Genomic DNA, 25,975 nt, shown 5'->3' on the forward strand with positions numbered 1-25,975 from the left:
TAGCCCTGCAGTGAAATTTGTATTTTACCTATCCTGTTGAGGAAAAATATATATACAGTTTATATTATAGTTTCAAATTGAAATATTTTATTCATATACCCCCTACAATTTGCGTACCCCTGGGGGTACCCGTACCTCACTTTGGGAACCTGGGATCTAAAGCCGGCCCTGGATATGCAGATGATGTAATATTATGATTGTGATCAGTTTAAATCACAAACCAGATAAAATAAAACAGTTTTTTTTTTCTTCTTGTGATCTATAGCTGGATGCGTACATGTAAAGGCGGTCTCATCTGTGCGCGCTTGCGCTGCGACGCACGCTGTGGTCGGATGATCGGATGCTGCTGCTAATAACTCGATTATGTTCGCTTCATCCATCCATGGCTCGACGCTAGTCTCCAGCTCACACCGGTATTAAACCTCCTGCTGGATTCTGACTATTATTATTTTTCCCAGTGTGGAGAACCGACGGTCACGTGCGGCACTGCGTTGTTTGATCCGCTCCAACATTTGGATGTGATCTGGTTTCAGTTTCACACAATGGCTAAAACGCTTTCACCATCCAGCCCAGTACCAGGTAAGCACCAATGATACTGTTGCCAGTGTTAATACCAGATTACAAGCGCACGAGCGAATAATGACGCATTTACGCCGCTTTATGCGCGTGCGGTGCTGATCCAGCTCCTGTGCTTTGTTTATTATAAGACATAATAAACACCAACTGTGTCCAGGCTGTCAGCAGCAGATGATGGAGCTGCAGGGGACAGAAATGATGCGTTCATCCAAATCCACATCATTTGAGATCCATTCTATTAATATGAAATAATACATGACGGCCTATCTGTATTATTATTAATAATATTATTATTATACAGCTCTGAGTTTCGTTGTGTACATGGGTGGATGAAGGAATCACTGCAGCCTAATGATGTGCTTGCCCTGCACAGTTCATGACTCAGGGTTGACCATTTGATTCAGTGTAAGTCATGTGAGCATCAAAGCGCATGTGTCACTGACTCTGCAGAGAAATTAAGGCTTAATTCTCCTCCTGAGCCGGAGCACAACAATGTCTTCCTGTAGGTAATAGTCTAATTTAGACATGGATATTAAAGAAGAAACATGCCTTTATGAAGCCTGGGATACAGTGTTAATTTGGATTTAGTTTGAGTTATATAACTCAGTTTTAATCCAAATCATCAGGACTATTTCAGTCCACTTTTAGTAAAATTAATGACATTAAGATTTTAGTCCCGCCTTCTACGCAACAAAAGCAGTTTTGATTTGATGAAGAAATTTAGTTGACCGTGGCTCAGATGGTAGAGGGGTCGTCTACTGATCGAGAGGTTGGGGTTTGATACCAATCTATACCTGCCTGTCTGTGTGTTGAAGTGTCCTTGGGAAAGACACCATGGGCGAGGCCAACAGAGTGGCACGTGCCACCCCTAAAAACTGATTGGCCTCCCCAAATGCCACCCCATTCACAGTAAACATGGTGATGCTGCTTTTAGTTGTTATGCTGCAAAGAAGTGGAACAAACTGCCAGCAGAGCTGAAGTCAGCATCACATGTGAACATTTTTAAATCAAAGTTAAAGGCACTTTTTTTCTCTACTGCATATGATTGAGAGGGAGATTTTTGGTCATGTTGTTGATGTAATGTGTTTGTTGATGATTTGAATTGATTTTACTGATAATTTTAAATGTTCTTATTGATTTTAAACAATTGAACGTTTTATCATTGAGTTGCCTTGTGTATGAAATGCGCTATACAAATAAATTTGCCTTGCCTTGCCTTGCCTTGCCCATCCAGATTCACTTCAATTTAATTGAAAGTGTCTCTTTGTACGGTTGCCGTACGGAGAACACCCGGTGCTATTGGTACGTTTACCAAAGTAGACGTATGTAGCGTCTTAGGATTAGGGTTCGGTTATAACCCTATATCACAACAATTTTTAGGGTTAGGTCTAGGTTTACGGTTAGGTTTGTTTAGTCTTAGTCACGTGACCTAAACTGGCCAATGAGGGGCGCTGCGCACTGATAGAATGTCAGTATGTTGATACGGCAACTGTATGGATAGCCACTGCCAATTAAATTGTAGCTTGTGATTAATTTTTTTTTTTTTTTTTTTTGTTAAAACAGTGATACATCTACAACCTTAATTAATATATACATTTTTGGCAGGATAAAATATTTTTTTGCTTTTAAAAAAAGTCGTCATGGAATCTAATATTTTCAAACCAGGTTAGGCCACTTTCCTATGATTTCACTTTCCTTATAGCTGTTGCTGTGACAGTAGTTTTACATATTTCAACTTTAAACATGTATAAGGCATTGTGTTTCTTATTATAGGTAAACATTTATTTGGTATGTATAAGTTGTTGCAATGAGCAGCTGGCATTTTTTTTTAGATGTGTAACACGTTTTGTTGCTTGAACATATAAGATAAATGCCCATGTTGCTAATAATTATATCATTTAGGGTAAACAGTATTATTAACTGTAATTTTAAGTGGTTGTTTTATTATTTGAAATGCCACCATAATCGGAGACTGTGCCCCTGCAGTGCCCCCTAACCCAAATTTCCTAGACACGCCCCTGCAAGACACTGACTACCTCAGTGGTTATACCTCAGTATATATAATTCAAGTCTATACCATTTACCATTTAGTTTCGATTGTATTTCGTCCCATGCAAATATTTTAGTCTTGTATTTATTAACAAAAATATCAATATATTTTGATTTAGTTTTTATTCAAATGTTTCTTTGTTCTATTTTTTTAATATCACAATCTTGTCATTGTCACTTACAAAAATCAAGTTGACAAAAACTATGATGGGAATTTTTATATATAAAAAAACATACAAGTAGTTGTTTGATCGTTTCTTTTGGTTTCAAAAAGCCATTGGGCCTGTACTACAAAGCTGGATTTCTTATTATCACGCTAACTTCCGGGATTTATTTGGTGTGTGTTGTACTGCAACACTGGCTAACTTCTTACTGGGCTAAATCACCGCAGTAACAAAAAAATGTTTTGTGCATTAGGTGAAAAAATGGCCCCACCTTCTTTGCTCCCAAACAAAAAGTCTCCAACCAATGGCCACAGCTCTCCGGCCCGAACTGGAAGAAGTAGTGAGTATATCTGTAACCCCCTCACCTCCACCTTTTTTTATTTCATACATCTTCAATCTTGATGCTTAAATGCTATTTGTTGAGCACAGATTAAAACGTTAGTTGCATGAAGAACATAAATCTGATCTATGATGTGAGATTTGTTAGATAAGCACTAAACACAAGGGAAAACCACACAGAGAATGCTAGGTTAGGCTACCATCCTGAGCTGGTGCTGATTTGGCTAAAAGCTGTCTTTTATCTCTTTTGGTTCTTGTGGTTCCAGCTCCATCAAACTCAGAGAAGAAACCACCCATTAATGGACATGCCTCCCCTTCTCACTTAACTACCAACGTCAATAACATCCATGGAGGTAAACAAAGTAAGTTAACCTCGATGTGGGTCTTTTGCTTTGTTGATTAATCCAGCTTTTCCTTTTTTTTTCTTTTTTTTTGACACATTGAATTATCTTTCAGATGTGGAGGGTTACATGACGACAGATGATCGGATGCGTTTAGCCAAAGAAAGACGAGAAGAAAGAGAGAAAAGCCTGGGTAGGTGATCTCTTGGATGTCATATTCAACAATCCCATGATGCATTGCAAACGGAACATAAAATCGTGGTGGGGCTGGCTTCAAGCTAAAAATCAAACATCCCCTTTTCAAAATAAAAGCATCTCTTATTGTCTTCCATTAGTTTTATAACGCTTTTGTAAATAGGGCTCTTGTTTTGGAGTTAACCGGAGGTTTTGTCAGTTGCACAATGAAGGGTCTCTGAAAATCTCCGAAACGTTTTTTTTCTGCAAGTTTTATAGATGAAATGAGCACATGTTGATATTTTACTTGGTCACTTTCTCGCTTAAAATTATTTCAAAACTTTCAAAGTAAAGGTGGAGAATCAACAGAGATATTTAGCCTCAGTGTGATTCAGGTTTTTGTTATTGTAGTTTCCAAATGCATCTTGGGAAACTTGAAAGTATACTTCAGTGGGAACGCTCATCATCTTAACCATACTTCTAGTATATAGTAGACAGTATATAATTGGCCCTCATTTATCAACTGTTCGTACGTTGAAATCTAAGCATACAACGCGCATTCAACCATATTCACACAAACTTCGGTATTTATCTATTGTGATGTGAGCGTACACTACGATCAGATGTCACGTCAGGTCTGACCTCGTGTACGATAATCTGAGTGGATTTGCGGAGCCACACAGCCTAATCTGACTGAGTGTGAAATTAACCTCAGCTGTCATTTAAGTATAAGCAGACACACATTCAGAACATATCAAAACAAATTATTAAAACAAATTCAACCAAATTAATTGAAGTTCCACTTTATTACCACCGTCTGAGCCGGAGCGGGTCAACGGTCATTCATGCTTGTATAATGTAAGCCATACCTTATACTTCATCAGTAATATCAGGAATTATAGGTGAAATCAACTAAAGGCATAATAAACACAGACAAGGGACAACATTTAGTTTTTTTACGGCTTCCGTTAATTTCTTTAAATGTCTTATTTATTGCCTGAAGCGTACAGACAGATGATGCTGATATAAATGGTATATTTCAGCGTGTCTCTCCAGAATCTGCTGTGAAGTTGTACGCAGCGAGCACAGGAAACAGCAAAAACGCTGCAAACACACGAACGCTGCAAAACTATATCTTAAAGCCCAGTTTTCACACATTCAAAAAGCACATTTTTGTTTGGCTCCAGCTCAGATGTGAGGAATTCCTTTCTTTTCTGTGTTGTTGTTTTTTTTTTTTTTTTTTTTTACCTCAGTGGGCGGGGCTGCCGAACCAGGAAGATTTAAGAGCGTAACATGTTAATGGCAATCGAATCCAACTGCAGCATTTATCAACACCTGATCTTTGGTCAGATACGAATGTTTCATGAATTAGACCTTAGACTTGTTTTCATGCAAGGTTGAAAAATGAAGGTAATTGTGTTTGGAGTGTATATAGACACTGCGCCATTTGGAACACATCCATTGAGAAGCTCTGACTTCCTGATTTGAAGCTTTTCTCCACTGTGCAGCGTCTCATTTTACAGTTTAATTGACTATGAGAAGGCACACCACTGCTACAAAGTTCCCTGAGCTTTTGATAGTGATGAGTCATGTCACTGGTGGACATTACAGCAGCACAGATTAGTCCGTGTAGAAGTAGGTCTCCCTCTTAGTTTGACCTGCATTTGCTCACACACGACAAAAGATGTCCAGTTTGACCTATTGACCTTTGGTTATTATGATCATTTGATCAGATATCAGATAAATTACGCTTCCTCTGTGTGTCCCTCAGCGGCCCGGGAGCAGCTGATCAAGGAGAAGGAGCGTCGAGCCCGGCTTCAGTACGAGCGCACAGTGGAGGAGCGCTGGAGGCGATTGGAGGAGCAAAGGCAGAAGGAGGAGCTCCGCAGAGCTGCAGTGGAGGAGAAGAGGAGGCAGCAACTGGAGGAGGAGAGGGTCAGCTGAGGATTTCTATCACTTTACACCAGCGTTTTCTCAAATAGGGAAATATGGAATACATGTCACTACAGGGGGTACTTGAGAGAGAGGAAAATAAACAAATGAAAGCATTAAAAATATTGGGTTTTATAATGCTTATTTTTCGTTAAAAATGATAATCACACTGAATTAATATTACCAGCAACACTCAAACGACAATGAAAATACACGCACTAAGAGAGAGAAATACTTACTATACCAGCAACACACAAAACAACAACAAAGACTAAATGAGCGAAATACACGGAAATAATAGAGAAACATACAAAACAACTTAAAAAACAACCAAACGACACCAAAAACTATGGAATCAGAACAGTATCATAATGAATGAACTCTTGCAGGGTTTTTCACGAATGCACACGATCTGTTTCACAAATATATATGTCTGGTCTGTGTGGTGAATTTTGAGATTTCTCTCACAAATACACAGAGGTTTCACAGCACAGAAGCAGTTTGTAAATGCACATTCAGCAATTTGCATTATCAGTGGATTTATATTACAAGTGTGCCTCAAATTAATATTTGTGAAGTGGAGTGTGTGCATTTCAGAATTTATATTACAAGTTTGCATAAAATATATATTTGCGAAACAGATTGTGTGAATTTGTGAATCTGAAATACAACTGCGAAACAACGCATGTGCATTTGTGAAAAACCCTGCAACAGTTCATTCATTATGATACTGTTCTGATTCCATAGAAAACACACACAATACCATGCACAACACACACAAAAAATAAGAGTAAAATATACTGAATAATAAAATGAACAGACAAAAACAGCAAAATACACAAAATGACACCAAAAACACAAAACAATAATAGAAATGATCTTGATTAAAACATGAACTGAAAATACAAGGATCAGACTTGGTCCCACATCAGGAGGGAGATTATAAAAACTATAGAAATAAATCTGTTCAGGAAGCACTAAATACTGTTTCATTCCACTTATTTACAAAATGAGATTCTTTAAAATGTGTTATCACTTATCCATTCCATTATTATGCTGTGTAGTTGTTGTTTACAGAATTCTGATTAAAAAATTTAGTAGTCGGACTTAAGGGGGTACTGGGATTCAAAAGTATGAGAATGGGGGTACTTGGGCCAAAAAAGGTTTGAGAACCACTGCTTTACACAATGACAATAGTTGATAACAAACCCTCATTTTAAAGAGCAGTCTCTACTGTGCTGTGTTGCATTCAGGAGCGGCTCGAGGCTCTGATGAAACGCTCTCTGGAGCGAAGCCTCCAGCTGGAGCAGAGACACAGACGCTGGCACAGGGGCTGCATGGGGGCAGGTACGTGTCTGGAAGGAAAGATAGCAACACAAATATTGCTGGTGCTTGTATCTCATGATGGCAGTCATTTTTAATGTTAAACAATTGAAAAAACTCAAAATTCTTACAATTCTTCCTCAAATTATTACATAATATTTCCCTTAAATAAGTAAAAATTGGTCACAAAATCTAGGAAATTTAAAGTGGAGACCCTATCCATCACTTATTGCTTGGATATTGTCGGTTTCTTATATCTTTAGTATTTTATGTATGAGTAGCAGTGCAAACTAGGGAACAATAATGTTGAAATTACTCATTTTCCAGCATAAAATCTGTGGCCCAGATTTCGAACTCTGAACCAAAATGAGTTTGACACCATTGCTCTAAATTATACCTTGGAGTATAAAGTGGGAATACTTGTCATGTCATGGAATAATCCAAAACCCATGTGGTCTGAATACAGGCTGTAGGAGTACAGTATATGAAGGTGCATTGAAAAATACCGTAACCATTTACATCCTGGCTGCTGACATGTGCACAAACAGAAACATGAACTTGTTTCTGTTTTTTCTGACAGTAGAAATATAAATATGCATGTCTGCATGGGAGCTGGTAAATTACAACATTTTTATTCTTTTGGAATCCGTGTAACCTTTGTTCTTTGGTTATTCCGTTTCAAAACCAAATCAAAATACAGTGTGGTTATTTAGTTTTACTGACAGAAATACAGAAAAATAAAAAAAACAGACAAGCATCATTTTTCTGTTTTAACATTGATGGGGAAACTAGGACGACAGCTTCGTGTTTTTATCTCACCACACAGAGGGGACCCACAGATGGGGGAGGACTTTTGCTCTCCGACAAAAAAAACAGCAACGCATAAGTCACATTACTAATGAAGTGGTGAATTGAAACATTATTAATACATTAAAAAAATGATATGTGATTAAAGAAAACAGAGGTGGTGTAATGAATCTACTGGTGCCCCTCGTTTCTTGTGATCGTATGGCAGCGGTTAGCTGTATTATAACGTGCAAAATAGATATTTTTACTGTCCTCAAAAAAGCTGTGTAATTGTTTTCGCAATAGCGTCAAATAGTAGAAGTTCTAACATCTATTGTTCCTCACAGTTGGTAGTCAGTCACCATTTTATTTAGATGCTATTTGGACCGTAACACTGTTTGCGCTGACAGAATGTGGCGTGCTGAAGCTCTCGCTCTAATTTGCTTGTAAATATCTCACAAGCAGAACAAGATTTCACCATTGATATTTAACAGAAAAACGCTGCTTTTCTGTTTTATTTTTTTATTTTTTTTTTTATTTTTTCTGTATTTCTATTTTGGTTTTAAGTCAGTAAAACAAAATAACCGTTTATTTGTTATTTCATTTGGTTTTAAAACGGAATAACCAAAGATCGAAGGATACACAATTTTTTTTTTTTTGGAATGACAAAACAAAAATCTGAGTTTTAAAACTCACCTTATAAGTCAAATAATACATTTTCTCCAGGTGATTTAGTTTCCACACAGTAATCATCTCTGCTGGTGAGATAATAGACACCTTAAAGTCAGGAATTGCCTGTAAAAGTTGTGGTAATTGCTGTGTTTGCTCTGCTCCGCCCGCTGCGTGCAGGTGACTCTGAGAATGCCTCACTCCCTTTCTCTGCTGCCTCCGCCTTTTCCCATGGCATTGCCTCCCCCCTTCCTGCTGTCAGCGAATCTGGTAAAGTTAAGAACCCCACCCACCCACCCCACCCCTCCTCTCCCCCCTTTCAAATGCCCCTTTTTCTCAAGTCCATCCACTGCTTGTCTGTTTTGTTTTTAACGCCTGAACTATCAGCGGAGGTGGCAAAAGTACTAGTCTTCAGTACTCAAGTAAAAGTAAAGATACTTGAATAAAAATGACTGGTAAAAGTAAAAGTATTGAGATTGCTCCTTTACTGGAGTAAAAGTAAAAAAGCACATGCTACTAAATGTGCTTAAGTTAAAAAGCAAAAAGTAAAACAAACGTCCCTTGAATAATAAGACAGCAAATTCCATTTTTTTTTTAAGAACTTGTAGAATACTGATACATGGAAACAAGTTAAATCTGTTACAATTGAACATATGGAGGATTTTGCTCTCATTATAGATAATATTTGCAAATAAAATGTTTCAAAAAAAAAAAATGTACATGCTCAATAAAACCCAGAGCAGCTTTGACTTTAACATTTTTAAAAACTTGGAAATAATTGCGTCTTTTTACTTTGTGACGTCATCTTCAAAGATCTTGAAAGTAATGAGCTCATTTTTAAAATGTGAGGAGTAGAAAGTACAGATATTTCTTTAAAAAAGTAAGAAGTAAAAGTAAAAAAAAAAATACTCAAGTAAAGTAAAGATACCAGAATAAACCACTGAAGTATTTGTACTTCATTACTTGTCACCTCTGACTATCAGCGACAAACACAGGCCGACAATGTTTGCTCATTTTTTTCATTTTTTGTGTGACTTTCTTTCTTTGTGGAATATATTTTTATTTATATTAATTTATTTGCATGTTTGAGGTTGTTTCCAGGCAACCAGTGCTCTGAATGCACTTTGCTATGTTTGCACTCTGTGGTTTAATCTTGACAAGGTCAGCACAAGAACACATTACTGTGAAAATGAAAAGACGCACTACCATAAACAACATATTTTTGATCATATAACCAAGATCCAGAGGTGTGAAGTGTACTGATATATCCTACTCATGTAGAAGTACTGTTACTTGATTGAAATTCTATGAAAAGACAAGTACGAGTAAGTCATACAGAAAATACTCAAGTACAAGTAAAAAGTAGCTTAATTAAAAATTAGTCAAAGTAAAAATAACTAGTTATTTTCACCCAGAAAATCACATTCACTGATAATTCAGACACTTGGAGGCTCTGTGGAGGAACCCAGAGTTCAATGTGGTTTGAATTATGTGAGGATGATGCACAGGAAGTTTTAGTCAATGTGGATAAATGTTGGAATAGAAAGTCCCGTGTCAACACTCACAATCTTTGCATCTTTCTGTATTGTAAACAAGCTGAATCAAATGCCTAAAGTGTAAAAATGGGCATATTAAAACCAATGAAACTGTAAAAAAACACCACCAGTATCTCACCAATGTTCATTTTGTCAGCGAAAACATTTCTTCATAGTTTTCGTCTACTACATTTTTAAAAAATACATTTTTAAGTGACAATGACTATGACTAATTTTATGGAAAACAACAAAAAATTGAATAAAAAAATCTAAATACATTGATATTTTTGTTAACTAATAAAAACGAGACTAAAATATTTCCATTGGAACGAAATCCAATCAGAGCTGCTTTTGTTGCGTGGAAGGCGGGACTAATTAACTATCTTAATGTCATTTAATTCAACTTTGTTTATACAGCGCAATAATCCCACATGAACAAGCATCAGCTACAGTGGGGAGGAAATAAATATCCAGTTTATTTGACTAAAACTAGACGAAATTCTGACGAAATGAGTTACATTCTAGCCCAAAAGACCAGAGATGTAAAGAGTACTGATATCTACTACTCAAGTAGAAGTACTTATTGATTGAGACTCTACTAAAGTACAAGAACTAGTAAGTCCTACAGAAAATACTCAAGGACAAGTGAAAAATAGCTCAATTAAATAGTACTCAAAGTAAAAGTTACTAGTTATTTTCAACCCTTACATTTATATTTGGTAATAAATCTTGGTACGGTTCCCTTGCATACAGTAAACATCTTATGTAGAAACTTTAAAAGGAAGGAAGAGACCAAATATTGCACAATTGGAACCTAATTTATTTTCCACAAAGGCATCTGTACAAAATAAAACCTTTTTTCTTTTTTAAATAAAATAACACCTATAAATTCAATTAAAAAAAAAGGCTGTAAGTATAACTACATTTATGAAGTTTAAAACGGTTCCATGCAAAATGTGCCATGTGGCTGACAATAATGATAGGTAGAAACTAGAAACCCCAACATGATACATGGATTATGTTCAATATTTATCAAAAGATCATGAAACGGAAATAAAAAAAGAATCACGAAAAATAATAATTTACTCAGTAACAGTTTGGTGTAGAAAGGTACTAAATTACTTCCACTAGTAAAATGACTGATTTAGAAATATACTCAATAAAACACAAGTACCCATAAAAGCAACTCAGTTACAGTAACGTGAGTACTTTTACTCCATTACTTTCACCTCTGCATGACTCAGCACAGTAGGTTTCTGTGATGGCTTTGCTTAACTAAACATATTGAGTCAAACTCTTTCTCATTCAAAGGATTAACTTGTTTCCAGATTAGAAAGCTCTGGGATCAGGAGGATAAATCTCCATCGTTTGGAGCACAGAGTGTATCATTATCACAGGACGAGTATCAGCAAAATGGTGCTGGCTGTGTTTCAGTCACGTTTTACAGATTAACCATACGTGACCTACAATAGCACAGAGTGCACTAAAATAGACTCTGATCCAGACGTGGCTCTGGGATGACTGCGAGGATGAGGGATGATGAGAGAAACAAAGATTTATTTATTTATTTTCTTCATTTTTGCGCTTGTTGTAATCTGTTCAGGTATGGAGCTCCAATTGTAAAGATGCTAAAATAAACGTTTTGCAACATTTAGTATCAAATCACGTTTAAAAAATGTATGACATTTATTTATGTTACTTTTAACCAGATTTGCAGCAATATTTGTGAAATTTGTAATATTTCTTTCCTAGTAAAAATATAATGTCAATGTTATATCTAAATCTAAATGTTAAATATTAAATCTAAATCTAAATGTTAAATCTATTTGTCAAATCTAACATTTATATTTAACATAAAATCTAAATGTTAAATCTAAATCAAATGTTAAATCTAAATGTTAAATCTAAATCAAATGTTAAATCTTAATGTTAAATGTTGAATGTAAATGTTGAATGTAAATGTTGAATGTAAATGTTAAATCTAAATCTAAATGTTAAATCGAAACATGAATGCAAATTTTAAATTTTAAATTTTAAATTTTAAATTTTAAATTTTAAATTTTAAATTTTAAATTTTAAATTTTAAATCTAAATCTAAATCTAAATCTAAATGTTAAATCTGAATCTAAAGCTAAATCTAAATGTTAAATTGTTAATCTAAATGGCATGGGTGAAACTAAATATTTAGCTAATTGGCAAATTCACTGGAAGTACCAAAATAAAAGTTAATTCTGATGAATTTGCATATTAGCTAAATATTTAGTTTCACCCATGACATTTACATTTAACATTTACATTTACATTTAACATTGTCATTACATTTTTACGAGACAAAAAATGATCACAAATTTCACGAGTATTGCTGTAAATCTGGTTAAATGTAACATAACAAAAGTCACATACATATTCCTAAGTGTGGTTTGTTGCTAAATGTTGTAAAAAGTTGCAGTTTATTTTAGCATGTGTAACTTTACGATCAGCGCCCCATATTCAGGACATTTGGTGATTGTGAATTTGCACACATTTCTCAGTGTTTTCATTTGCTGTATAATTGTGTTGAATATTTGGATTGGACAATTTCTTACGCTGGCATGTGTGATTCCACAAACTCACTGAATACATACTTGAGATTTCATTTTCAGAGTCTGTAACGCCATTGTTTTAAATTCCACTTCATTATCACAACATTACACTATGTCTATTTGTACCCCGTCTTTGACACAATGTCTGTCCTCTGTCGTCATGCAGCGCCCTGCAGCCCTCACAGGTCACCTTTTCGGACATCGGTGACCCCAGCGGATCACAGCAGGGCGGGCCATCAGGGAGGCTCTCAGTCCACTCCAAATACTCCCAAGGTTAAAACTAACTAATCACAGGGAACATTAACTTTTTTGGGGCCTGCACTACGAAGCTGGATTTCTTATCGCATTAACTTCCGGAGATTTATTCCGTGTGTGCTGTACTACAACCACACTGGGTAACTTCTTCCGGGGCTAAATCACCATGGTAACTTAGGTTGAACAGCTAACCTGGTAGGGTGTAGGTTTTGTTCTGGCTAGGGTCTGAGCGAGTACTAAAGCCCCGCCTCCTGACCAATCAGTTCTCTGCCTGCATTCACTCCTTCCTGCTTTTTCTGCAGCAACAGTGTTGTTTTTGGTCTGAATTATGGATTTTAATTCTTCATATTTTTAAAGAATTCATTCTCAACTGTGATCTAAGCCTGCACGGTTTCATTTCTCTGTGTTTGTGATTGGTCAAACGTGTTGGTAGCCTTTTTCATAGTACAGCTGCTCTGTGAAGGTGAATGTTTGGTTAAGTGAAGCTAGTGAAGAGAGATATCCCGGATATACTGTACTTATCCAGCTTCGTCGTACAGGCCCCTTATGCTAAAGAAGCCATTTGCTTTCACTGTATACATTCTATGTTTTAAAGCTGCTTGAAACAAAGATTTAAAAAAAATAAATAAAAATCAGATAAATAGATAGTCTAGGCTTCATAGATCAACAAATCAAACATTATTTGCTTGAAAAAAAAATGTGAAAGGTTGAAACTGCTGCTAGAAAAGTGGAAAAGTCTTGCACATTGCATTGTGGGATGTGGAGTCCCGTAATGGACGCATACAATTGTTTTTACTTCATTCTTATTGTGTTTCCCAACACATCTTTGGTTTTTCCACGGACTGAATCCTGCCGAAACTAGACTATAGACAACACTCGAGTAAATATGTTATCAACCTTATCACTGTCACGAAAACAATCTTTGATTTATTGATCTATTAGGCCTACAATATAGATTTATCTAATAAAAAATGTATAATCTCCAGCAGCTTTTAATGAATCTACCTATTACAGAAACAGCGGCTACGCAGGGAAAGGACGACTTCCCCAGGTTACAGATCCCCTTTGAGGAGATCTGAATCCCCCGCCAGCGTCACCAAGCACCTTTCTCCACACACTGCCTCCAAGTGAGTCAACCTTTCACTACACTCAAATACACCTCTTTCAATCCTTAAAACATTTATTTTTTGCGCAGGCTTGTGTCGAAGGTGCGTTCCCAGTCGCCCATCAATGTACAACAGAACCACTATTCCCCTACGAGGCAACGACAAAAGGTGGACGACAAGAAGTTGGAGAAAAGCTGTGAAACGTCCAAAGCCGATAATACAGTGAAGAAAAATACAGACTCACATTTGGCCTCACAAGCTGTGAAGACCGTGATCAACGCAAGCAACAAACCCTCTAAAGGAGACCCGTGGGATAAGAACCAGTGTCCTGACAGGAAGAACCACATGTCGCCCAAAGTGGAAACTAAGAACAGCACTGAGGGTGGAGAGAAGAAAGGAGGTGAGCCTTCAGATGTTCTCAAAGTGGGGGACGCAAATTGTCATTGGGGGTACGTGAAAAAAAAAAAAATTAAAAACAGCGTGACAACATTAAAAACTACAATATAAATAGCAGTAGTCAGGAGCCTCCATGCATTGCCATAAATCACACATTAGCCTCTGGAAGACTACCAGGGTTGGGTTCAATTGCATTTACAGTTACAATTGTGTTTTCAATTACCCATGTTCAATTACAATTCAATTACGATTACAGTGATCAGCGTTTTTTGCAATTACAATGAAATTACAATAATTTTTTTATCCTCAGAAAGTAAATTAAAAATGCTTTCTCAATTACTAAAGTTCAATTACAATAATCACAATTACTGATCCTGAAATAAATGACCTAATAAAAGAGCTACAATGCTACCACGTACTTGTGTGAAAGTAGATTTTCAGCTTTGACAAATATGAAAACACACTATTATAGAACACGACTTTATGTGGAGAGCGATTTAAAACTCAGACGTTCTCAAATTCAGCCAAACATTTCAGAGTTTTGTACATCCTCTCAACCTCACCATTCTCATTTAGTTATAGCGAGCTGTATTTCACAATTTCAGGGTGATGCATATGTTGTATTACTGCTATATGTTCAATTAATAATAAATGTTTGGTAGATTTATTTTTACAAAATAAAAGACCTTGATTTGAAAATGCCAGGAGGCTAATTAATCAAATAAATAAATTAAGTGATAATTCTGAATAAAATGTTTTCTTGTGTGTTTACAGACTGATTACAAGTACTCACGTTACTGTAATTTGGTTACTCTTACTTTTTTAAATATATATTTCTAAATCAGTAATTTTGCTTGTACTTAAGTACATTTTAAAAGAAGTAAAGTAATTTCTTACATATCTACACCCAACCGTTACTGAGTAACTTAGTATTTTTTGTTTTAAAATGATCAAAAGACATTGTAAAACTACATTAAATGAAACAACCAGACAACAATCAAATGCATCACATCATAGCCGACCAATCAGATTAAACGTAATGCACCAAACCAAAACAGCATTAAACGGAGGAATTTCAGCCTTTTTTTTAATTTTGAATTGAATTAATTGATTTTATTTTATTTTAAAAATAAATGTACATTTTGACAAACCTTTTATTTTATACAGACGCCTTTAGAAGATCAATTAAGTTCCAATTGTGACAGATTTGGTCTCTTCCTTTTGAAGTTTATACATGAGATGTTGACTGTATGCAAGGGAACCGTACCAAGATTTATTACCAAAGATAAACGTGGGGGGTGAAAGTAACTAGTAACTTTTACTTTGAGTACTATTTAATTGAGCTACATTTTACTTGAGCACTCGGATTTATCAGTATTCTTTACAACTCTGATTATCCTACAACAGGATAGGTAACATTCAGATACAAATGTCACTCTAGGGCTACATAGTATATGTTTATGTTTTTTTTAATGTGCAGGAGTAGGGGGTACATGGCTTCAGGTTAAATGTCTGAAGGGGTATAGGACTGTGAAAAGTTTGGGAACCACTGTTTCAGATGATCTAATGCATATTAATGGTTTTTCTCTGTACGTTAAAGAATCTGCTGGGAAGGTCACAGGTACGACTAACGCTGAAGAGGCCTCCAGGTTACTGGCAGAGCGACGACGTCAAGCTCGAGCTCAGAAAGAGCAGGAAGAGAAACTCGTCCTCCATCAGGAGGAGGAAGAACAGAGGTGAGCTGCTGGGGCCACGCGTAAACTAGATGTTAAAAAAAGTGTTTGACAAGTGCATCCGCTTGTTTGTCAGAAGGAGAGCGGAGCTGCTGAGAAAGCAACAGGAGCAGCAGCAACAGGAGGTGAATATCCAACAGGCAAAGCTGAGAGAAGAACAGGACAAACTGAAGAGGGAAACCCAGGAGAAGGAACATCAGGCACTGCTGGAAAAAGAGGTTTGAAGTTACAAAACTATCAAATTCATAGGGAAATGTTTGGTTATTACAGAAGACGATTTAACAAATATTTAACCCCAAACTGATATACAAAGAGCACAGAAACCCGTCTTTAAACACTAGGTTATTCAGTCAAGTTTGTTGATTTGTTTAGTTATTAAGGATCCCAATTAACTGGTACTGTAGTAACCAACTGATCTTCCTGGGATTCACAGGAACAACAAAAAGAAAAAAATCCAGAACCGACCGTCACATCATCTACAACAGGGGTCACCAACATGGACCATGTGAGGGGCCCTCAGGAGCTCTAGTCACCATATGAGCTCCATCTCAAACCTGTGTTACTTTTCAGGATTCAAACTCACACAGATGTAGTTTGTACTTAGTAGAGTTAAAATACTACTGCACGTGATTGAGCCTTAGTATTAAATGACCACCTTTAAATCTTTATTTTCACTTAAACATTGTGACAAATGTTTGAAGTGTTGCAGATTTGGTGTATGATCAGTGGTAAAACACAAGGTAGATTTTTGTAAAATATGGTGTCATTGTTAAATTTACATGTTTACACGTTTAGTTAAAAGTTGTTTGTTAGTAGCTTGTAAAATAGAAAGATGATAATTTTCTATGAAATGTAATGAAAATAAAACAATTGCTTTAAATTAGTATAAATAAAGTGTTGCATGTTGTAACATTTCCTACCAAGTGAAACCATGAACACTTTGTATTTAAGAAGTGTTTTTTAAACTGGTAGCCCTTTGTGAGCTACTTTATAGGTACTGCAGAGTCCAGTTTCAGAAAGGTTGGTGACCCCTGATCTACAATATGTCCATTTACAAATCTAAATATAGATATATATATTTCTTTTTAACCTTTAGTTAACCAGGATAGTCTCATTGAGGTTAATAATCTCTTTTTCAAGAGAGAAGGGGACTTGCTCAAGGTCCCACAGCGGATTTGAACCTGCAAGCATCTGGTTACAAGCCCACTTCTGTAACCACCAGACCACCACTGCCCTGGTATTACATTCCCATTGTAATGTTCTCATTACTTTGTAAATGTCTGATCTGTGACAGAGAGAAAGAGCTAAAATCCAGGCTCAAGAGGATGCAGAGCGCCAGCGGCAAGACAGGGAACATCAGGCCCAACAGGAGGAGGAGGAGAGGCAGCACAGGAAAAAGGTTATCATCAAATGCTAATATTCACCATTCCAGTGACTGACAAGTTGCTCAATGTTTTGTTGTTGTTGTTTTGTTTAATTATATTTGCAGAGAATCGAGGAAATCATGAAGAGAACTAGAAAGGGTGAAGCTGACCTGAAGGTACTGTAAGAGACGCCTTCTGTTCTCATACAGACCCGCTGCCTTTAAGCACCTGCTGAAGATTATTTTCCAATTGTTATTTCTAAAAAAAAAAAAAAAAACAAGAGAAAAAGAAACGACTTCCTGTTCTTATTGTTATTAAATTTGATCATTGGTGATACGTTGGTTTTTGTGTCCTCTTCATTATAACTACTGATGGCTGTGTTTCTGTTCTGCACCAAATCAAAAGGGGGAGCAGGTGGAGACGAAGTCCGTCTCATTACCAGGTTAGTGTGTTGTTCGCTCGCCCTGCAGATCCTTTCATTTTTTGCTTGCTGCTGATGTTCATTTCGCTCCTCGCTGAAAGAATACAAACAAAGGGCATGCGCGGCCTCTTTTCAGCATGTGCTAAATTATTCTTATCTTTTATGAGTTGCCTTGTATAAAGTTTCACAGTTGGACAAACGTCAGCATTTGTTCCAACATTGTTTTTTGTTTGATGTCTTGTCATGAAATAGTAATGCTGATGACTCGAAAAGGTTTGATTTGCTGACATCACATCATATCTTGTTGCACATATGGTCGTAAAACATTTTCTATTGCGATTGTTAGGCGGAGTTTGAGATTCTTAAGGGGGGTGGGGGGGGGAGGTGGCCAAAAGAATAAATAGAATTAAATATAATACAAACCGTCTCGAGATGTGCCACGATGTGTGTAACATATGTAAATTCATGATAAGATCAGAAAGGCGGCCGCTTTTCGCTTAATTTTTTGCTGCAGTACCATACATGAACTGCAGGGCGCAGTGTCGCTTCACGATTTACATTGTGAAGCGACACACACACACACACGCACACAAATTCCATGGATGATTTACTCGACTTTTAATGTAATCTGAAACAACAACCAAGGACCTTTTGTTGCTGATTAGGCACATATGAGTTTGAATTTTTTAATCATCTGCTCTTGAAAATGTCCTCTTGAGAGAACTGCTCCCTGAGGTGGGAGGTAATACTTTTTTTTTTAGCTTTCCAAGGGCACAAAACAGCATCTTCGATAATTGATCTGTAGGGATTTTTAATTTAATTACATCCCAGGCGACGAGCTGAGCTTTATGAAGCCTTGATGTGATAATCAGGTCAGCCTTCTCTATCCAAAGCCATCTTGGGGCCTTCCTTTGGCTAATCCTGTCACATCCAAACAATTGAGGAATTTCCAAATTTGACATCCTGACAGAAGGTCGTCCAATGTTTGTCCTTTCACTCTTACAACAGTTTCAGGTATTTAAGTCCCTTCGCTGGCTACCTAAACACGCCCTTTCCAAGGGAACCTTTGAATTCCAGCATCGCCAGATGTTTGGAAGATTTGGAGCATCTGGCCTGGGCAATGTTGTGGCAAATGTGCTCCAAGAACAGAAGCTGCTTTCCCAGTTGGAACTGTAAGTGACAGTCAGAAGTCATGTTCAAAATGGCATTCTAACGTACTTCTAACTATTCATACTAAGTTTGATGACAAAATGACAATGTAGTGCGTTCAGAAATACAGAGAATGCGAGAAATACCTGAATGTTTACTATATCGGGACATTTTTTAAGTGTGTACGGTGGGCACACTAGTCGTACTCAACCGCCCCATGATGCATTGTAAGCGGAGTGTAAAATGGTCCTGGGGCCTGCTTCAAGCTAAAAATCAAACATCCCCTTTTCAAAATAAAAGCATCTCTTATTGTCTTCCATTAGTTTTATAACTCTTTTGTAAATAGGGCTCTTGTTTTGACGTTAACCAAAAGTTTTGACAGTAGCACAATGAAGGGTCTCTGAAAATCTCTGAAATGTGGGAATGAAATGTGTATACGCAAGTTTTATGTATCAAATAACCACATGTTGATCACTTTATCACTTCAAATGTTTTCAGAACTTTCTAAAGTGGAAAATCAACAGAGATATTTAGCCTCAGTGGGCTTCGGGTTTTTGTTGTTGTAGGTTTAAAATGTATCTTGGGAAACTTGGAAGTATACTTCAGTGGGAATGTTCATCATCCTAACCATACTTATAGTATATATATATGTATATATGTGTGCCATTTTGAACACAGCGCAATATTATGGGCCGATATTTGCCATAAACTGTATTAACGGTTGACATTGGTATTAGTTAAAAAGTAGAGTCTTTTAAGGAAAATACATCCAGTGGGGCATCACATTAAAAGTAGGGTTAGTGTAGATAGATATAATGCAACACTAAAACAATATGGTTGAGGGGGAGGGGCTTTACGTATATATCAGTATCTGCTATTGTTGACATTTTAAATTGGGAGTTGGACAATATTATATCAGCATATTGGAAAAAAGCTAATATCAAATGTCTCTAGTCTCAGCCAATGAGTTCAGCAGCTGGCAACGCAAAAAAGTCAGAGCCTATCATGCTGATATTTTTAGATAAAGGGGAGAGATCATTTCTGGTCTTCACTTCACCATATATGGGTCTAAATTAGAAATAGAAAAGTAGTATTGCACTTAACGTGGTTTTGGCGTCCCCACAAAGTTTTTCCACGGACTTTATATCTTTGAGGGGTGCTCATTCAGAATCCAGGTGATGCTTGCTTGGCACCCTTGGGTATTTTGCGTAATATAAATTGTTTTTGTGGCCCTAACTTGTTTATTTGGCGAGATACAAGAGACATTTTTGTGTCAACCTCTAGGTTTTAAGGGTCTCTGATTCTGGTTAGAACATCCCTAACATAATTTTTTTATTTGAATATTAAGCAAATTAGGGTGGCCATTATCGGAATTTCGTTTTTTGGCCATAATTTGCTTTCTTGACAAGACACATGTAAAAGACTCTTAATGGTTATGTCTTTTTGGCTCAAAACATTAAATTGCATTTTTGGTTTTGCAATTTTTGCTACTAGTCTACACTTTTGTCTAACAAAAAAAAAAAATCTTCAATCCCAGTTCATGAAATATGAGTGATTAGTACCAGTGGAGCCCTTAGTGTTGTGCTTTATTCTCCACAGGCGAGGTAAAGGCTCATGATCATGTGAACAATCAGGTTATAAGAAATCATCAGGTCGATACCAAAGAGTGTCTACATGTGAAGAATGACGTATCTGCACAGAAGGAAAGCCAAAAGAAAAGCGACCAAATGCAAAACAACATTCAACTTCTGACAACAACGCACGGTGTTCCCGAACACAAAAAATCAATGGATGAAGGCGGCTGCCAAACTAACAAAGACACAAAATCTGCTGTTTTCAAGATGACACAAGAAAGAGAAGAAGAAATGAATGTGAACAAGCACCAAAGAGTGAGTGTCAAAGCCACAGATGATATAAACAAAGAGTCGACTAAGCTGAATGTAGGTGCCAAAGCTCGCCAAAGCCAAAGCAGCGCAACGAAGGGAAAAGATTGTGTCTTGACAAGAAGTCTTCTAGCTGCTGAAGTAAGGAAACAGCAAATCCAGCTGATGTCAGCAGCTAAGTTGAAGGCCAAAGAAAGGTCCATGAAGGTTGAGGTCAGTCAACTTCCTGTGACGCCTCTTTCACTCCCACCATTCATCAAACTGGAGCCACTAGATGTGAAGTACAAGTGTTCGACGGAAAATGTGCAGCCTATGGACGTCAGGTGAGTCGAAGGAGATAAACTCTTTTATGCTGAAACACACTGAGCTTTAAATTACTCTAGATTTGTATTCATTTCGCACATGTCAACAAAATATGATAAGAAACAAAGAAAACAAAAAAGACTCTCAACACAATTTTGCAATTCAGTTAAACATTTCTGAAAAGGAGTGGAAAGTTACTGAAAGGTACTTATATAATCCCACCCCCTATCCATAACTCCCCTTTTTTATTAATAATAATGAACTACATAAACTCTTAATTTCATCTTACAAAGTTAGAAGTCACAAAATAACAGTTAACTTATACCAAAATACAATTTTACAAAGAGAAAAAAACAATCAAACAGCACCATAAATATATAGGGTAAACAAATAGAAATGTACTGTTAAGGATTGTCCTCACTCTATATTTTAAAAATCATTTTAAATGCATGGACAATTCCCCATTCAGACTGTTCCATATTCTAAACCCCCAAACATCAATACAAAAACTTTTCCCGTTCATATGAAAACTTGGTATTTTAAAATGAAATAGCCTTCTTAAATTAAATCTTTTTGTATTAAAATGTTTTAAATATTTGTTGCTAGTAAATGATTTTTCCCCCTTAAACATTATTTGTAGTTTGATGATTAATGAGATCTTCCAGTTTTAATATGTGTGACTGTAAGAATAATGAGTTTGTATGGCCCTAATATTCATCTTCGTGAATGATGCGTATTGTTCTTTTTTGCAGAACGATTAATGGCTGTAGTGTAGTTTTGTAAGTGTAGCCACAGACCTCTGCACAGTAGCCTAAATACCGTAAAACCAGTAAACACTATAGAATGTGCCGTGATTTGTGATCTAAAACCTGTTTTGCTTTGTTTAATACTGCAAATTAACTTCCGGTTGGATGACGCGGTTGATGACACGACTGTGAAAACCCTCCCTAGCATCCTGTTCGGCACATAATCCAAAGTCCTTTATAAACTTCAATACGTCCAAAACTCTGCTGCATGCTGTCAGGGCCAAATTTACGGTTACCTCGGCTTTAACTTGTGATGGTTGCTCTGCGTTGATAAATGATAAGAACCAGACTGAAAAAGGTGAAGAAGTAATAAAAAAGAAAATGTATTCTAAACTAAATTAAAAAAGGGAGTACAAGCAGGATTGATGAGGGAGATGTGACCGGCCGGTCAGAGGGAAAAGCACAGAACTGACTGAAAACCATTCACATAGTATATTTTACAGATTGATAGCCCCACCCCAGAAGATAGGACAAGAAGGGAGGTCTGCTTGCCCCATGGGCTTGGCGCCACCGGTATCGCATATGATAGTCATATGCGTAGATGTGCATAGGTGTGTGTGTGTGTAGGTGTGGTGTATTGTGTGTGTGAGTGAGTGTGTATTGTGTGTGTGTGTGTGTGTGAGTCTGTGGGTGCTCACCAACCTTGAGTTGCAGCTGTGTTTATCAAGTGAGGCATGTGAGAGTTTCTGACCTTCCCAAGGAAGAACAACAGACAAAGAGAGTGATTGAAAGTTATATGACAAGGCAGGCATACATTTAATTGAGTGAGATCTATGAGTAAATATATGAGTAAATATGATTTATTAATTTTGCCACCACAATGCCTTCTCACATTATCCCTGTCCTTCAAAATATCCACTGGTTCTCTGTCCCTTATTGTATCCAACTCACATTCCTTCTCCTCACACATAAAGCCCTGAAACATCAGGGCCCGCCCCCTCCTACCATACAGCTCTCTTTCAACCTCATACCCCTGCACGTAGCCTCCATTCCTCAAAAGCCAACCTCCCATCTCCCCTTCTTAGAACCAAGCACCGAACCTGGGGGAAACAGAGTCTTCTCCATTGATGCCCCCTCCCACTGGAACACACTCCCTGCACACATTCAACACTGTACCGACCCTCCAACTTCAAATCACTCATCAAAACTCATCTTTTTAAACTAGCTTTGAATGTATGATTGTTACGTATTTTCTGTATTTACCTTTGTTGTTAGTTTTTGACTTGTGTGTAATTGTTTTAACTGTAAAATGTTATTATTATCATTGTTATTATTATTTGTCTGTTTCATGATCTCTATTGTTCCATTGTAGCCCTGCCTCAAAGGATGAACTTATTTCAATACCAGAGTTCTCACCCATCAGCGAGATCCAGCACGGTGGCATAAGTAACACCCGAGCTCTGGAAGATCTGATGGACCTGACGGGAATCGTCACTTACCCCAAACTGTCCTCTGAAACCTCCGTAGGCGACTGCAACAAGAACCTCATCGAGGGCATTGTTAGTCCCATGTCAGATTCCAAAGTCTTTGGAAAAAATTCTCCAACCTCCGACACGCTGAGTAACCACTAGTACTTTAGTCGCTTTCTTCTCCTCCTTCTCTTTGCTTGGCCTCACTACAGGTGTGGAAACAGAGCCATAAAATATGACCTAGAAATGTAAGAATTAGCGTCAATGTACGGTACTTATTACTGAGTAGATGACTGCTGAAATCATGGTTAACATTCATATTAAAGATCCAGTATTATGCTATTTTACACCCATCTCCATTTGTTCTAAGAACCCCAACAACATAGTATTTGAAGTTTATTTTCCCAAACTCGCCTGTTTTCTGGAGTTTTAGCCCTCTGAAAAGTCACTTTAACGACGCTTCTGAAAACAGGCGGTTTTGGGGCCTTCATGCATATGCATGAGTGGGCGTGTCTGTAGACGCAGACTTGATAATCAGTGATCACCTTTGCGATTTTCTTTTGCTATCCACACACTTGTTATTTTCAGCCAAAATAAAATGCGCATTACAGTAAAACACATGGTTATTGTGATTGTGAGTCCGGCAAAAACGCTGCTCCACGGTGTGTGTTTATCACATCAGCAGCGAAGTTAGTCAGCTGTTTCAGATGTTTCAAACACGCATCAGAACTGCTACGTCAACTTACTTGTCATCCGCGCATGGGTTATTCACTTTAACAATAGTCCGCTGTTTTGTCCAACCGCTGCATCAGATCATGTCAAAGGCAATACTAGGCGGTGTAACGGCTACTAAAAGTGGAACTGCTCCCTGGGCACTACTACTACTACTGGGCTGCCCACTGCTCTTCAGGGAGGGGTTAAATACAGAGAACACATTTTGTGTATGTGGCTTTACATTTATGACAATAAAGTATAATGTTTATTCTATATTAAACCGCAGTGTTTGTTATAACTGTAAGGTAATTTGAGAGGGAGGAGCTCACATTCTTATAGGGTTGGAGGAGCCAGGATTGTCAGGAGGAGGAGGTTCCGCGTTGTGACGTCACAACGTGAGAAAAATCAATTTCGCACGTTTGGAGCTGATTTTACAAAATGAGAGGGAGGAAACAGAACTTTTTCAACTTTGGCCCTCTGAGGCTAACAGAATTTATATCACTGTAGGAAAACCATTATAAAGTGACTTTTTCATAATACTGCCCCTTTAACAGAAACAAATGTGGATTCTGTTTGTCATTTGAACCTATTTAAAAAAAAAAGAAAGTCAACAACAAATAATGACTAGACAGCCATTGCACAGTTAACTCCTTATTTCCTATCCCATTGACCTTAAACATCTGCATCTAAGATTATTACCAGATATAAAGAGTTAGATAATGATTTGTTTTCTAACAGAATGTATATTAAATCAGCCTTTGCATTCAGGACAAAGGTAGTGAGTTAGGTTTGTTTGCATAGTGGGTGGCCAAATATTACAACCTGTAGTTTGATTCTTTATATTGTACGCTGCAGTCCAATCGTAATGTGGAAAACAAAAAACTAAAATTAAAACTAAAACTCCATCTATTTTTTCAACAACAACAACAACAACAGATGTGAAACATGCTGGTATATGCTTTCATAATCAGTCACATTGGTCCTATTTTTGTACTTTACACTAATTACTACAGGACCGCCACATACTAATAAATGTTAAAAAGGCACACACCATCCCAAACGGCGTTGTCTCAGGATTTTCTAAGCTAGCTATTAGCATTAATGGGAGTGTGTTTCTGGTGAATCCATTACAAAATTCAAGACAAAATCCCAACTCCATTTTTTTTTCGATTCACAAAATGCCAAACCCTAAATATAATAAATTATTGTTTTAAAATATCTGTTTTTATTTTGACAAGAACAGGACAAACTTTAAAAAAATATACAGTATATAAGAGGAATTATTAGTCTAGCAATAGATTTTTTTTCCGACCCGAAACGATCAACTTCCGCTTCTTGTTGGGTTTGAATAAACACATCAAAACAACTCCTTACCTGTAATTATTGTGGACATTGTGCATGCTATGCATGAATACAATCATGTAATATAACAAAAATAAAGTGTAAAACAAAGACGCCTTATCGTTCATTGTGTTTCAGTGTCGGACCCTTTGTCACAGAGATGAATATGTCAATTAAAACAGTTTAAATAATGTATATAAACCTAAATTACCAACTAATAATTATATTTTAATAAATATTAGATTACAGTATATGTTGCTTGTGGAATAAATAAGAGCAGGACAACATGTCTGGCCACTGCTGTGTTCTGACCAACTCATAAGTGACCTCATTCCATCTCTTCCTTTCAATAGGAAATCAGTACAAATGACAGAATATGACATTATATGAGATCAGAAAGGTTAAGCTACAGTATTTTGACAATATCCAAAGTCACCTATGTGGAATTTTCTGTAGACACAAAAAATCGAAAAACCTTCTGCTCTTATTGTGACTTCTCTCTTCATAACTCAGAAAGAATGAGTTTAGTTTTACAACTATTAATAAAAGTTGGATTGTACATACATCTTATAGCCGTTTTATAATTGCACATTTTGATCATTTTTAATTTGATGAAATCACTTTT

The 25,975-nt window shown here is 36.9% G+C and overlaps 1 protein-coding gene across 4 annotated transcripts; it reads left to right on the top strand.

The window, feature by feature from the left end:
• The first annotated feature begins 279 nt into the window (after window positions 1-279).
• On the top strand, window positions 280-24,181 carry map7d2a (MAP7 domain containing 2a). Of its 4 annotated transcripts, none has more exons than XM_028465813.1 (17): window positions 280-579; window positions 3,043-3,129; window positions 3,395-3,490; window positions 3,585-3,662; window positions 5,415-5,578; window positions 6,829-6,922; window positions 8,534-8,623; window positions 12,637-12,743; window positions 13,740-13,852; window positions 13,921-14,231; window positions 15,828-15,963; window positions 16,037-16,178; window positions 17,255-17,359; window positions 17,450-17,500; window positions 17,730-17,766; window positions 20,494-21,100; window positions 23,199-24,181. In XM_028465813.1, exons 1-17 carry the CDS (start codon window positions 543-545, stop codon window positions 23,455-23,457), a joined length of 2,514 nt encoding a protein of 837 aa, XP_028321614.1. In that variant the 5' UTR covers window positions 280-542; the 3' UTR covers window positions 23,458-24,181. The 4 variants fall into 4 exon arrangements, with proteins under 4 accessions (XP_028321614.1, XP_028321615.1, XP_028321616.1 ...); XM_028465814.1 differs by having other exon boundaries at window positions 16,040-16,178; XM_028465815.1 differs by having other exon boundaries at window positions 3,395-3,481.
• Window positions 24,182-25,975: the final 1,794 nt, after the last annotated feature.

This window comes from Gouania willdenowi, chromosome 14, assembly GCF_900634775.1.
Source record: "Gouania willdenowi chromosome 14, fGouWil2.1, whole genome shotgun sequence".
Lineage (NCBI taxonomy): Eukaryota > Metazoa > Chordata > Actinopteri > Blenniiformes > Gobiesocidae > Gouania > Gouania willdenowi.

What these genes read in the sequence shown, in the direction of transcription:
- map7d2a (XM_028465813.1), top strand. Translation starts at nt 543, where the DNA reads ATGGCTAAAACGCTTTCACCATCCAGCCCAGTACCAG. An exon ending in CCACTCCAAATACTCCCAAG is followed by an intron (nt 12,744 to 13,739) that starts GTTAAAACTAAC and finishes TACCTATTACAG; the next exon opens with AAACAGCGGCTACGCAGGGA. An exon ending in TCTCCACACACTGCCTCCAA is followed by an intron (nt 13,853 to 13,920) that starts GTGAGTCAACCT and finishes TTTTTTGCGCAG; the next exon opens with GCTTGTGTCGAAGGTGCGTT.